Source organism: Chiloscyllium plagiosum, unplaced genomic scaffold (genome assembly GCF_037043375.1).
Source record: "Chiloscyllium plagiosum isolate Xiang-an unplaced genomic scaffold, Cpla_swu_hap1 HiC_scaffold_53X, whole genome shotgun sequence".
Classification (NCBI taxonomy): Eukaryota; Metazoa; Chordata; class Chondrichthyes; order Orectolobiformes; family Hemiscylliidae; genus Chiloscyllium; species Chiloscyllium plagiosum.
In genome coordinates, this window is record NW_028270191.1 from 11,344,751 (window position 1) to 11,358,990 (window position 14,240).

General features: G+C 43.9%; 1 protein-coding gene across 2 annotated transcripts in view; it reads left to right on the forward strand.

Moving 5' to 3' along the window:
- The window catches only part of LOC122543384 (tumor necrosis factor receptor superfamily member 5-like), a 59,490-nt gene that overhangs the window by 9,801 nt on the left and 35,449 nt on the right, over positions 1-14,240 (forward strand). For both annotated transcript variants that reach the window (XM_043682062.2, XM_043682063.2), the window contains exon 3: positions 12,823-12,948. In XM_043682062.2, the coding sequence (XP_043537997.1) occupies positions 12,823-12,948 (126 nt within the window). The remainder of the gene's footprint in view (positions 1-12,822; positions 12,949-14,240) is intronic.

A 14,240-nucleotide genomic window follows, 5' to 3' on the forward strand; every position in this document is an offset into this window, starting at 1 on the left:
CACAGGCAGCATCCTCATGTTGAGCTTGATTCTGTCTTGAATTGGCTGGGAGTGTTGGCTTTGTATTCACAGGTGGTTATGATCCCCGATAGTCTCTCCCACAGTGAGAGCAGCTGCTGTTAGAGGTGGTAGTGATGGTTGAAAGAAAGCTGCTTGAGCCTCCTCTTCCTGGCTGTCTTGACAATCTTTCTCAGTGGCTCCTCTAATTGATTGGAAGGCCTTTTTTAATGAGGAGCCATTTTGGTCATGATTAGGCATGTGCTTTCTCTGTGCTATCTTTAATAGAACAGAATTTCATGGAGGCTTTAGGATTATTCTTGACACATTTCACTTGGCTCTTGTCTGAATGGGTTCCCTGGCTCAGCTGTGAGTAGTACACCTGTTTGGGAAGTCTCAAGTTGGGCGTCCTGATGACATGTCCTGTCTGTCTCAGCTAATGTGAGATTGTAAGAGCCTCTGTACCTGACATGCCTGTGCCTTGAAGAATGCCCATGTTAGATTTCTGTCCTCCCACGTAATTTGCAAGTTTCCTATTGATTTGTTCACTTTCCCTTTAAATTTCCTGAGCTTGGTTCCCCTCTCAGAACTAAAACTGAAACACCCACAAAGGAATACCTTGCCCTATAATCTGTAGAAGAATTGTGAAAAATGGTGTAACTTGCACTTTAGCAACTTCTAGTGGTTAAATAAAATAAATCCCTGACACTGACTTTGAAATCAACAAGTAACAATTTATTTACCTAACTCTAACAGTGAACAAATTAACTGAACTATTAACAAACAGAATAAATCCCTTCTAACTACTAACTATTCCTGAAAAAACACATGATTCTAATGGTATGCTGTTCCAATAAATACAGATCCTACTTGTATATAAAAACACAATAGAATTTAGTCTCTCGAAATTACAGCCAGGTTACGTCTTCCAGAATGTTCTGTGCCTTCTCCGTCGTTTGTACTGCTGTAAATAGATGATGCTTTCTTTAAGAGCTGAGAGCTGTTATCTCTAGCGGATAGCAGTTAGCTCTGCTAATTTTTTCCAGTTGCCCCCTTCTTTTATACCCTTGGTGACATACCATTATTTTTATAGTTGGATTGGTCCTAGGTTGTCGAAACCATCAGATTTAAATTTCATGGGTTTTTTGGTATGTAAGGGCCTGGTTTAAATTGATTGGTTAAATTCAAAAGCCTGTTGTCTTGGTGAAAATGCTGCTTGGTCTGCTAAGTGGACAGCCTTTTGATACAAATGTATCAATTTGGGTGCTCTTTGTACACCTGCAAACGTTCAAGCTGTTTTTCACAGACACCCATGTTAAACCTCTAAGCACCAAAAAAAAAACAATCTTTTAAAGGGACCATGCAATGCTTCCCCTTCCCCTAGCATTTTACATACACCAAATTCTAACGTCCTGTCTTCTAATCCACAACTACTTTACCCAACTTAGCGACACTACATCAGATCAAAACTCTGCAGTCTTGCCACATCCCGTCATGAATTAAATGACTCACTGGAACAGAAGCCTCCACAATTATCCCCACCCTCAATGATGGGAGAGCCCAGCACGTCAGTGCCAAGGCTGAAACATTAACATCACAGATGCCCAGTCTTCAGCCAATTTAATTCAACCCATGTGATATCAAGAAATGGCTGAAAGCACTGGATAGTACAGAGGCTATGGACACCATTCAGAAAGAAGTAATGAAGACTTGTGGACCAAAACTCGCCACATCGCTAGCCAAGCTGTTCCAGTATAGCTGCAACACTGGTATCTACCCGACGATGTGGAAAATTGCCCAGGTATGTCCTACCCATAAAAAGCCGGACAAATGCCCTATCAAATGCTGTATCAAACTTTCAATCATTAGCAAAGTGATGGAAGGGGTCATTGACAGTGCTATCAAGTGGCACCTGCTCAGCAATAACCTGCTCACTGATACTCAGTTTGGATTCTGCCAGGGCCACTCACCTCCTGACTTCATTACAGCCTTGATTTGTACATGGCCAATTAGCTGAACTCCCAAAGGTGAAGTGTCAGTGACGGCCCTTGACATCAAGGCTGCATTGAATGAGTGTGGCGTCAAGGAGCCCGAGCAAAAATGGAATCAATGGGAATCACCTGCATTGGTTGGAGTCCTACCTTGCATAAAGGATGGTTCCAGCTCCAGAACATTTATGCAGGAGTTCCTCGGGAAAGTATCTGCTCAACCATCTTCAGTTGCTTCGTCAATGACCTTCTCTCCATCATAAAGTCAGAATGGGGATGTTCACTGATGATTGATTGAATATAAAATAAGCGGACTTAGGAACCCGAGTTGGCCACTCGATGGTCTTAACTCCCATGTCTGTCACTACAACCCTTAACTTGCTTGTCTGCCAAAAATCTAGCTAACTAGGACTTGATTAAATTTAGTAATCCAACCTCCGCTGTGTTCTGGGGAAGAGAATTCCCTTGACTGACAAAGGTAATTTTGTCTTTAAAGTGAGACCTCATTCTTAATCTGTGCCCCCTAGTTTCTCCTGCAAGGGGGAGCATCCTTTCTCAGAATCCATCCTGCCAAGTCCCCTCAGGATCATATGTTTCAATAAGATCATCCCTCGTTCTTCTAAATTCCAACGGATACAGTCCCGATCTATTTAACTTTTCTTCATCCCAGGAATGAATTGAGTAAACCTTCTATGAGTAGTTTTGAGCACATATCTATTCTTTTGTCAAATAAACTGATCAAAACTATACTAGAGGTGTGGACTGGACAGTTGCAGTAAGACCTGCTTACTTTTATGTTCTGTTCCCCTTCCAGTAAACACTAATATTTAATTTGCCTTCCTCATTACTTGCTGTACCTGCAAACCAGCTTGTTATGATTCATCGACCAGCATGCTCATATCCCTATAACCTCACCGTTCTACATTTCAATAATGTACTGCGTTTCTATTCTTCCTGCTAAAGAGGACAAGTTCACATTTATCCCATGTTATATTCCACCTGTCAGATTCTTTTATCCACTCGATCAGTCTATCTATATCGCCTGGCAGACTTTCTGCCTCCACTTGACAACATTCTTTCTTAACTTCTTACCAAAGTATGACACAGTTCAGCACCATTCGTAAGCCCTCCTGTACTGAAGCAGTCTGTATCCATCTACAACAGGATAAGGAGGATACTCCAGCTTGGCTGATAAATAGCAAGTAACATTCACACCACACCAGTGCCCGTTAATGTCTATATCCAACAACAGATGTTCAATGGCATTAAAATGGCTAGATTCCCCCACTGTCAACATCCTGGCGATCACCATTGACTGGAAACTGAACTGAACCAGCCATGTAAATATTGTAGCTGTGAGAGCTCTTTCCATGGCAAGTAACTCGCTTCCTGTCTCTGCAAAGCCAGTCCATCATCTATTAGCCACAGGTGAGGAGTGTAATGGAACACTTTCCACTAGCCCAGATGAGTGCAGCTCCAACAACACTCAAGAATTCAACACGACTCAGGTTAAATCACTACACTTGATTTGCAACTTACCTTCAAAATCCCTCTACCACCGACGCACAGTAGCAGCAATGCGTATCATTGACAAGAAATTCACAAAGAATTGTTGTATAGAACTTTCCAAATCCACAAACACTGCAATCTAAAGGACAAAGGCATATGATACGTGGGAACACCACCACTAACGTGTTCCTCTTCAAACCACTCAACCATCATGACTTGGAAATATATCACTGCTGCTTAACTATTGCTGGGTTAAAGTCCTGGAATTGCCACCTCAAGTGCTGTGGATGTAGCTGCACCTATTTAAGAAGGTGCCACCACCTCAAGAGCAACTAGGGAGGAACAATAAATGTTTGCGCAGCCAGTGATGTCCACATCCCATGAACGAATGAAACAAGCCCACCTAATTAGTCATAGAAATAGGCCCTTCACCCCACCATGTCTTGGGTGACCAACAAACACCACACTACACTAATCCCATTTGTCTGTACTTGATTCATAGCTGACTATGCCTTGGCATTGTAAGTGCTTCTCCAGATGCTTCTTAAATGTTGCGAGAATACCCACCTCCCCCACCCTCTCAGGCAGTGCGTTCCATATTTCAACCATCCTCTAGATGGAAAAGAAATGCCTCTGGCTCCTAAACCACTTTCTCCTCACCTTAAACTCATGTCCTCTGGTCTTAGATACATCTACCATGGGAAGAAGATTATCACTATCTACCCTGGTCTGTGCCTCAATGAGATTTCCCCCTCCGCTCCAGGGAAAACGAGCCCAGCCAATCCAGTCTCCCCTCATAACTGAGGCTGTTCATCCCACACAACATGCTGGAGACTCTCCTCTGCTCCCTGTCGAGTGTGATCACATTCTTCCGATAGTGTAGTGACCAGAACTGCACGCCGTATTCCAAATGTGGCCTAATCAAAGTTTTATAAATTTGCAAAAAGTCTTCCTTGCTCCTTTAATCTATCCCCAACTAATGAAGGCAGGTATCTTCTATGCTGTCTTCACCACCCTGTCTACCTCTGCTGACACCTTCGGGGATCTATGGACTTGTACACCAAAGTGTCTTTGTTCCTGAGTACTCCCTGGGGACCTACCAGTCAGTGTGTATCCTTCCATTATTAACCCCCCAAAATGCATCACCTCTCTCTTACCAGGATTAAATTCCACCTGCCATCATTCTGCCCAATTTACCAGCTGATCAATATCAGACTGTAATCCGAGACCATCCTTCTCACTGCCAACAACATGGCCAATGTTTGACATCGGCAAACCTAATTATACCTGCCACACTTACATCCAAGTTGTTAACATACATAACAACCAACAAGGCTCCTAGGACTGATCTCTGTGGCATGCTGCAGTTCACAGGTCTCCAATCATGAAAGTAACCCTCCACAGTCACCCTTTTGCCTCCTATTTGCAAACCAATTTTAGATCCAGCTTGCCAACTTGCCTTTGATCCAATGGACTCTAACCTTTTGGATCAGCCTGGTAAAAACGGTGGTGGCACTGTGCTAATGTAGCTGGGCTAGTAATCAAGAGGCTGAGCTCAATTCCCTGAGGGCATGGGTTCAAATCCTTCTAGTGATGAACATTGAATTCTCCGTGACTACCTGGTCAGGTCCACGTCCCCCCCAACAACCTACCCTCCCATCCTGGCACCTTCCCCTGCCACCGCAGGAACTGTAAAACCTGTGCCCACACCTCCTCCCTCACCTCCTTCCAAGGCCCCAAAGGAGTCTTCCACATCCATCAAAGTTTTACCTGCACATCCACTAATATCATTTATTGTATCCGTTGCTCCCGATGCGGTCTCCTCTACACTGGGGAGATTGGACGCCTCCTCGCAGAGCGCTTTAGGGAATATCTCTGGGACACCGCCCTGTGGCCCAACATTTCAACTCCCCCTCCCACTCAGCCGAGGACATGGAGGTCCTGGGCCTCCACCGCCGCTCCCTCACCACCGACGCCTGGAGGAAGAATGCCTCATCTTTCACCTCAGAACACTTCAACCCCAGGGCATCAATGTGGACTTCACCAGTTTCCTCATTTCCCCTTCCCCCACCTCGCACCAGTTCCAAACTTCCAGCTCAGCACTGTCCCCATGACCTGTCCTACCGGCCTATCTTCCTTCCCACCTATCCACTCCATCCTCCTCTCTGACCTATCACCTCCATCCCCACCCCTATTCACCTATTGTACTCTATGCTACTTTCTCCCCACCCCCACCCTCCTCTCATTTATCTCTCCACCCTTCAGGCACTCTGCCTCTATTCCTGATGAAGGGCTTTTGCCTGAAACGTCGATTTTCCTGCTCCTCAGATGCTGCCTGAACTGCTGTGCTTTACCAGCACCACTCTAATCCAGAATTTTGGATCAGCCTTCAATGTGGGACCTTGTCAAAGGCCTTCAGAATTCCATGTAAACCACATCAACTGCACTACTGTCATCACTATGTAGTCACCTTTTCAAAAAACTGGATTACATTTGTCAGCCAGGATCTCTCTTCAACAAATGTGTGCTGACTATCCCTGATCAATCCCTGCCTTTCAAATTAATTAAACCTGTCCGACAGAATCTTTTTCCACTAATTTCTCTCCCACTGACATCAGACTAACTGATCTGTGATTACCTGGCCTATCCCTGCTGCCCTTCTTGAACGAAGGAACCACATTAGCTATCCTCCAGTCATTCAGCACTTCCCCTGTGGCCAGCAAAGTATTAAATATCTCCAGCAATCTCCTCCCTTGCCTCCCATAGCAACCTGGGATAAATCTCATCAGGCCTTGGGGATTTATGCACCTTTATGCCCGTACCTAATATTAATCATGTTCTAGAACCTCACTGTCCTAACTGAAATCCCCAGCGGCATGGTGGATCAGTGGTTAGCATTGCTGCCTCACAGCGCCAGGGACCCAGGTTCGATTCCAGCCTTGAGCAACTGTCTGTGTGGAGTTTGCACATTCTCCCAGTGTCTGCGTGGGTTTTCTGCGGGTGCTCCGGTTTCCTCCCACAGTCCAAAGATGTGCAGGTCGGGTGAATTGGCCATGCTAAATTGCCCATAATGATAGGTGCATTAGTAGGGAATAGGGGAATGGATCTGGGTGGGTTACTGTTCGCAGGGCCGGTGTGGATTTGTTGGGCCGAAGGGCCTGTTTCTGCACTGTAGGGAATCTAATCTAAAAATATCTTTCTGGGGATCTAAGATGGCGGCGATCTAAGAAGATCACACTGCAGAGCTTTGCATCGCAGCAGGAACAGGACGGTCCTTTAACCCACCCAACCCAGGTCATCAGGATTTCTTGGGGCGTTGGAAAGATTGTGGAGCCCCAAGAAACATTTAAAAATTGACTAACCTGTATTTTCAGCTGTCCAGAAATGCCTAAAAAGGGAGGAGGAGCATCCGAGGCCGGGCCTGCAGCTCAGCCTGCAGCAGCCTCAGAGCAGATTACTCTCCAGGACCTGGTGAACCAGCTCTCGAAATCTTGCGAGATGCTGGGGAAACAGATTGAAGAAAAGCTGGCTCCAATCTCTCTCATGCTGCAGAAGCATGAGCAGCAGCTGGGAGACCTGGAGAAGAGGACGGATGAGGTGGAGTACAGGATCACAGTGGTGGAAGCTGATGCCAGTTCATTCAAGGAAGAGATCCAAGCCCTGAAGACGCAGGTTCGTAATTTGCGTGACCAAGTGGATGATCTTGAAAACAGGGGCAGGAGAAAAAGCATTCGGATCATTGGTCTGCCCGAGGGTAAGGAAGGTAAGCGGCCTGCGGAATTTGTTGAAGATTGGCTTCCAAAATTCCTTGACTTGGAGACTGACATGAGAGGATTGAAGATAGAGAGGGCTCACCGGGTCGCAGCGCGGAGGTCGGGTCTGGGTCAACGCCCTCGTCCTTTCCTGGTGCGGTTCCATCATTACCGGGGTAAGGAGAGAGTCATGGAGGCTTCCAGACTCCAGGGGAAGGAACCAAAGGCCCTAATGTACGAGGGGTCTAAGATCATGCTTTTTCAGGACATTTCAGCGGCGGTGATCCAGAAACGAAAATCGTACAATGGTGTCAAGAGAAGACTGAAGGAGCTTGGGATTCAGTACTCCCTGAGATATCCGGCAGTGCTTCGGATCACCTTAGATAGATCCATGCAACTCTTTGACACATCGGAGAAGGCAAGAGACTTTGTGGACAAACTAGCCTAATTTAAACAATTGTAGTACGTATAAATATCGTTGCTTGGGTATGCGTTTATCATTCTGTAAAAGAAATGGAGGAAATCCGGTTGGAGCTTTGTTTTTTTTCCCCTTTTTCTTACCTCTATTGATAATAATTTGGTTCAAACTATGTCTGGCGGTGGTTAAGATGTACATTTTAAATTTCTAAGTTAGGACATACCAAAGGTTGGATGGGGTATATATTCCCCCTTTTATTCATAAAAGAAAGAATGTTTTTTTTTTATTCATATTGATATTCTATGGGGTGTTTATTCTTTTTACTTTGTGCTTGCGATGCGGCTCTAGCTGGGAGAAGTGAAGGTGGTTGAGATGGTTAGATGCCTATTTATGGGCAGTTCGGGATGGGTAGTTGCCCCCTCCGGGCAGGGGGTGAGTTCCCCTACTCAGCGCTATTGGCACTTTATATGTTGGTTTGTTTTCTGGTTTTTGTTGTTTTTTATTTTTAATAATTTTGTATGTTTGTTAAATGTAGTGGTTTTAGTTTATGTAGTTTTTATATTTGGTGGACCATGTGACACTAAGGCTCAGCAATTTGTGGTTCGGGTTCCTCCTCTCTGGCATTTAAATGTAATTGCAGAAGATTATGGCGAATGATTTGATTAAATGGTGTACCTGGAATATCAAGGGAAGTCACTCACCAATTAAGAGGAAGAAGGTACTCTTGAGCCTTGGAAAGGAGAAGGTGGATATTGCTTTGTTACAGGAGACACATTTGGATGACAAGGAGCATCTGAAATTACAGCAGAATGGCTTTGACCGAGTTTATTTTTCATCATTTAATACCAGAAGTAGGGGAGTGGCTATATTGGTTAGGAAAAATGTCTCATTTAAATTGTTGGACTATGTTAAAGACACATACGGGAGGTTTGTAATTCTTAAAGCCTTGATAAATAGGGAAGAATATGGTATTTTAAATGTTTATTGTCCCCCAGCTCATCCTCTTAAATTCTTGGTAGATGCTTTTTCTAAACTGATAAGTCTCAAGTCTCGGCACATCATTAGAGGGGGAGATTTTAACTGCCTCATGGACCCTACAGTAGACAGGTTGCCTAAAGGTCCCTCGATACCCTCTGCACAAACTAAACAGTTATTGGGTTTGTGTGGGGAATTGGGATTGGTGGACGTCTGGAGGTGTCTCCACCCTACAGGTAGGGATTTCACGTTTTTCTCCAATCCACATAGATGTCACACGAGGATTGATTTATTTCTGACCCCTGCGGTAACCCTGGATCCGGTGGCATCCTGTACGATTGGTAATATTGCCATCTCTGGTCATGCTCCAGTGTACCTCATGGTTAAGATTAAGGATGTTACAGTGGATTCAAGGTACTGGCGAATGGACCCCTTTATTCTCATGGACAGCAAGTTTGTGGAGTATTTCTCTTGGGAATTTCGGGCTTTCCTAGACATCAACATAGACTCGGTTGATAGCTCATCTGTTCTCTGAGAAACTGCCAAAGCTTATGCCAGAGGGTTAGTTATTTCATATTCCACAAGTAGGAAGCGGCAGAAGGGTGAGCAGCAACGTCTCCTTGAAGAACGGTTGAAGGCAGCCGAGAAGGCCGATTTTGACAGACCCTCATTGGTCAAACTACAGAGGATTACGGCACTGCGGTCTGCACTAAATTCTGTGCTCACGCAGACGGCAAAGAAGGAGCTGGCTTTTGCAAAGCAAAGGTTATACGAGCATGGTGACAAGCCAGGCAAATACTTACCATACCTTGCCAGAAAGAGAAGTGCCCCACAAACCATTACAGCGATTAGAGAAGGGTCTGGGAACCTAACATGTGATTCTAAAAAGATTAATGTGGCGTTCCAGAGATTCTACTCTAAATTATATCAGTCTGAGAATTGTGAGGAGGGGCAGGCCAAAATGGAATCCTTTTTTAGAGATCTGAAGCTCCCGGGTGTGACTCCCGAACAACAGTCCTTTCTCAATGCCCCATTATCAGAGCAAGAAGTGCAGGACGCTGTGAGGCAGCTTCAGAGTGGAAAGGTGCACGGTCTTAATGGACTTCCCAGTGAATTCTATAAGGAATTTATAAGTATACTGTCAGGTCCGATGCTGAATATGTTTAATGATTCATACAGTCATGATTGTCTCCCACTATCTCTGAGAGAGGCCAATATTTCGCTTATCCTTTAAAAAAGGGAAGGATCCGGAAGGCTGTGCTTCGTACAGGCCCATCTTGCTCTTAAATGTGGACTTTAAGATCCTCTCTAAGGCTCTCACGTTCAGGCTGTGTTACCTTCTATTATTAAAGAGGATCAGACGGGCTTAATAAAGGGTCGCAGATCCTCCAATAACGTTAGGAGGCTGCTTAACGTAATTCAAGCATGCCAATAGCAGTCAATACAGGGATTGGTGATTTCTTTAGATGCAGAGAAGGCATTTGACCGAGTTGAGTAGCCGTACCTTTTCTATACTCTAGACCGGTTTGGTCTGGGCTAGGTTTTCATAAGATGGGTAAAAGTTCTCTACAGTGTACCTCTCACTGCGGTCATTACTAACGGGGAATGATCAAGCAATTTTAATATTTCTAGGGGCAGCCGGCAGGGTTGTCCCCTTTCACCATTACTTTTTATGTTGGTGATTGAACCGTTGGCAGAGGCCATTCGTGGGGATCTCAATATATCAGCTCCAGAAATGGGGTCAAAATTATATAAGATCTCGCTGTATGCAGATGATGTTCTAATTTTCTTGACAAATCCAGCAGTTTCAGTGCCTTGCCTGATACAATGCATTCACGTGTTTGGCGCTTTTTCAGGGTATAAGATTAATTTTGCTAAATCAGAGGCTATGCCTATGGGTGGTCTTACGAAAGAGTTGGCTCTTGAGAGTGACTATAGATTCCCATTTAGGTGGTCATAGGGGGGTTTTGTGTATTTGGGCATATTCATTACTCCAGTTCTGGATTGGCTGTTCAAAGCCAATTTTACTCAATTATTTGAAAAAAATTAAACAAGATCTCCAAAAATGAGGCACTTCCAGTCTCATGGTTGGGTCGGATAGCGCTTATTAAGATGTATATTTTCCCTCGTTTGCTATACCCTATACGGATGCTCCCCCGATTTTCAATAAACAAACACTCAGGAACAGTTGGTTCAGCTCCTTTGATCTCGCACCATAAACGGCCCCTCATTAAATTAGCCAAACTGCAGTTGCCTCACAGATTGAGGGGAGTAGACCTTCCGGATATTAAAAATTACCAGTTAAGCTCGCTTTTGACCTACGTAAGTGATTGGGTTTGTAGGGACCCTCTTTCAATATGGCTAGATATCGAAGTCTCCCAGGCAAGGTGCCCCCTTACCAGTTTGCTGTTTTTGGACAAGGTGAGGACAGTTAGGGAATATTGCCATAACCCAATAGTCATCAATACTGTTAAAGCATGGAGGGCAATTCGGCAGAGGGAAGGTAATATTGGCAAAACATCTTTGTTTACACCTTTAGTGGGTATGCCGAGTTTTCAACCAGGTATGATAGATTCAGGATTTAAATGTTGGGCAGCTAGGGGTATATCTTGCATGGGTGATTTATTTGAGGGAGATGTAATGATGTCCTTCGATCAGTTAGTACGGAAGTACGAGTTACCTAATAGAGACCCCTTTCGTTTTTTTTCAAGTTAGGAATTTTATTCAAAAAAAGACCACACTTTTGACTGATCCCTACAAATCTGACATAGAAAGAGGGGTACTAAGGGCTAAGAGTACACTCTCTGTCAGTACTCTATATCACCAATTGGGGGGATGCCCCCTCAGATGAGTCTGATCGACTCTGCAAGATGTGGGAAAGAGAGCTGGGTGTTGAAGTTTCTTCAGAGGCATGGGAGGATATTTGGGAGAATACAAAGAAGATATCAATTTGCAATAGAACCCATGCTTTACAGTTGAAGATTCTCCACAGGGTCCACTTAGCCCCAGACAGTTTGTCAAAATTTAAACCAGGGGTATCTTCAGCATGTCCCAAGTGCAAGGTCTGTACGGGTACTCTTACCCATTGTCTTTGGTCTTGTGACAGGCTTCAAACATATTGGTGGGTGCAATGGAGAGGATTTTAGGTGTAGGGGTGGAGAAGGACCCTATTTCTCTCCTTTTGGGCCTACCCATTGTATTTCCTGCAGACGCGCATAAGAAAAAGCTTTTCAATATTCTTACATTCTGTGCAAGGAAGAATATTTTGCTAGGTTGGATATCACAAAACCCCCCAGGCCTGTCAGGTTGACGGAAGATTGTTATGGACCATATCCCCCTGGATTTTCTCTCAAATATGGTACACCACAAAACTGAGAATTTTTACAAGACATGGCAACCCTTTTTGAAATACCTGGACACAGATTTATCTGCCACACTAACAAGGGCTTTTATATAGCCGTAACGATTGTGTTTCATGAGTCCAATATCCAGGGAGGAGGAACTGTGAACGTATGAGTGTTTTGTTTGGCTGGGCTGAGTTATTACTATTTATTTGTTTGTTGGTGGTTATTTATTTAGTTAGTTAAATAGCTAGTTTAGGTTTTTTTTAATTTTATACTTTTCTATATATGTTTATACATTCGTATAGGAGGGTGGGTTGGGGAATTTTTTTTATTATTTGGGTTTAGTTTTGTACTATTTTTGTATTGTTTTGAATTGCATTGGTTTGTCTTTGTTGTAATATTTTAAAAATCTATTTTTTCTTAATAAAAATATATTATAAAAATATCTTTCTCCTTCGTGAGTGCAGGTGGGAAATAGTCATTTAAGACCATCCTCCAGTTCCATGCATGGTCTCTAATAGGCTCCATTATTTCCGTGGTAATCCCCTTGCTCATTGTATACTTATAAAATTCCATGGTGTTTTTCTTAATCCTGTCTGCCAGAATTAGGTGACTCCTGACTCAATGCCCAGTAAACCAGCCAGTTAAGACACGATAATAGTGCCTGGACACATCCAAGCAAAGCTTTTAAAAATAATGTTTACAGTGAGGAACACATACACATTCTACCTGCTGCCCTTTGCTCTCAGTCCTACAGATATGCAACATTTGTGGGTTTCCTTTGTAGAACACTCCTTTGTTGGAGCTTAATAGCTTGTAACCTTATTCTTCTTTCCTAGGTCAGCGAGTAAATGGACATTGTACATCGACCAGTGGCACAGAATGCCATCAATGTGCTGACAAAACCTATCAAGATCGTTTCAATGGAGATGACGATTGTAAGACATGCAGGTCTTGTGCAGAAGGTGAGCAAAATGAGATAGGATATCTGGGGAAGCACTCCTGGTGTTCAGAATTTTCTACATGAATCTATTTCTGGTCCAATAAGGCTGGATCTGATTCTGGGCAATGAGGTAGTTCAAGTAGGGGAACACCTTAAGAGGCAGACATCATGGTATCATAAAGTTTTTAGGTTGGTTATGGAAGAGGAGAACAAGTAATTCAGAGTAAAGCTAGGTAATTGGAGGAGGGCCAATTTCAATGGATTGAGAACAAATCTAATGAGATACATCCAAGCATACTGAAGGAATAATGAGGGTATCACAATTTAACTGGAAAGATTGCACCAATAATCATGCCCCATTTTTCCACAAGCTATCACTAAATGTATAAAATCCCAATTTGACCAAATAGCTGTCCTGTGATACTGCTATATCATCTTGTTTTGTAAGCTTACTTTCCTCCTCTGCCCTCCCAACTAGTTAAAAACTTTGTAGATAGCCGTTGTAATGCAATTTGCCAGGACACTGGTTCCAGCAGTTCAAGTGAAGCCCATCCCACCAGAGTAGCTTCCTACTACCCAAGGCCTGGGGTCAGTGCCCCATGAACTGAAACCCATTCCACTCACACCAATCTTTGAGCATCCTTTTTCCAATTTGCTTTCCTACCTAACTTGGTATCCACAACAACCTGGTTAAAATATACTGAGTTCCTTCGTCCAAATCACGAATATAGATTGTAAATAGTTGAGGCTCTAGCTCTGATTCCTGTGGTGTCTTTGAGGAGAAAGTGAGGTCTGCAGATGCTGGAGATCAGAGCTGAAAATGTGTTGCTGGAACAGCGCAGCAGGTCAGGCAGCATCCAGGGAACAGGAGAATCGATGTTTCGTTCCTGAAGAAGGGCTTATGCCCGAAATGTCGATTCTCCTGTTCCCTGGATGCTGCCTGACCTGCTGCACTGTTCCAGCAACACATTTTCAGCTTCCTGTGGTGTCTCACTAAGTACAATTGACCAATATGAGAATGATCCATTTATCCCAGTTCTTTCTTTCATGTTAGTTATAGAACATAGAACAATACAGCACAGAACAGGCCCTTTGGCCCATGATGTGCCAAACATTTGTCCTAGCTTAAGCACCCATCCATGTACCTATTCAATTGCCGCTTAAAGGTCACCAATGATTCTGACTCTGCCACTCCCACAGGCAGCGCATTCCATGCCCTCACCACTCTCTGGGTAAAGAACCTATCCCTGACATCCCCCCTATACCTTCCACCCTTCACCTTAAATTTATGTCTCCTTGTAACACTCTGTTGTA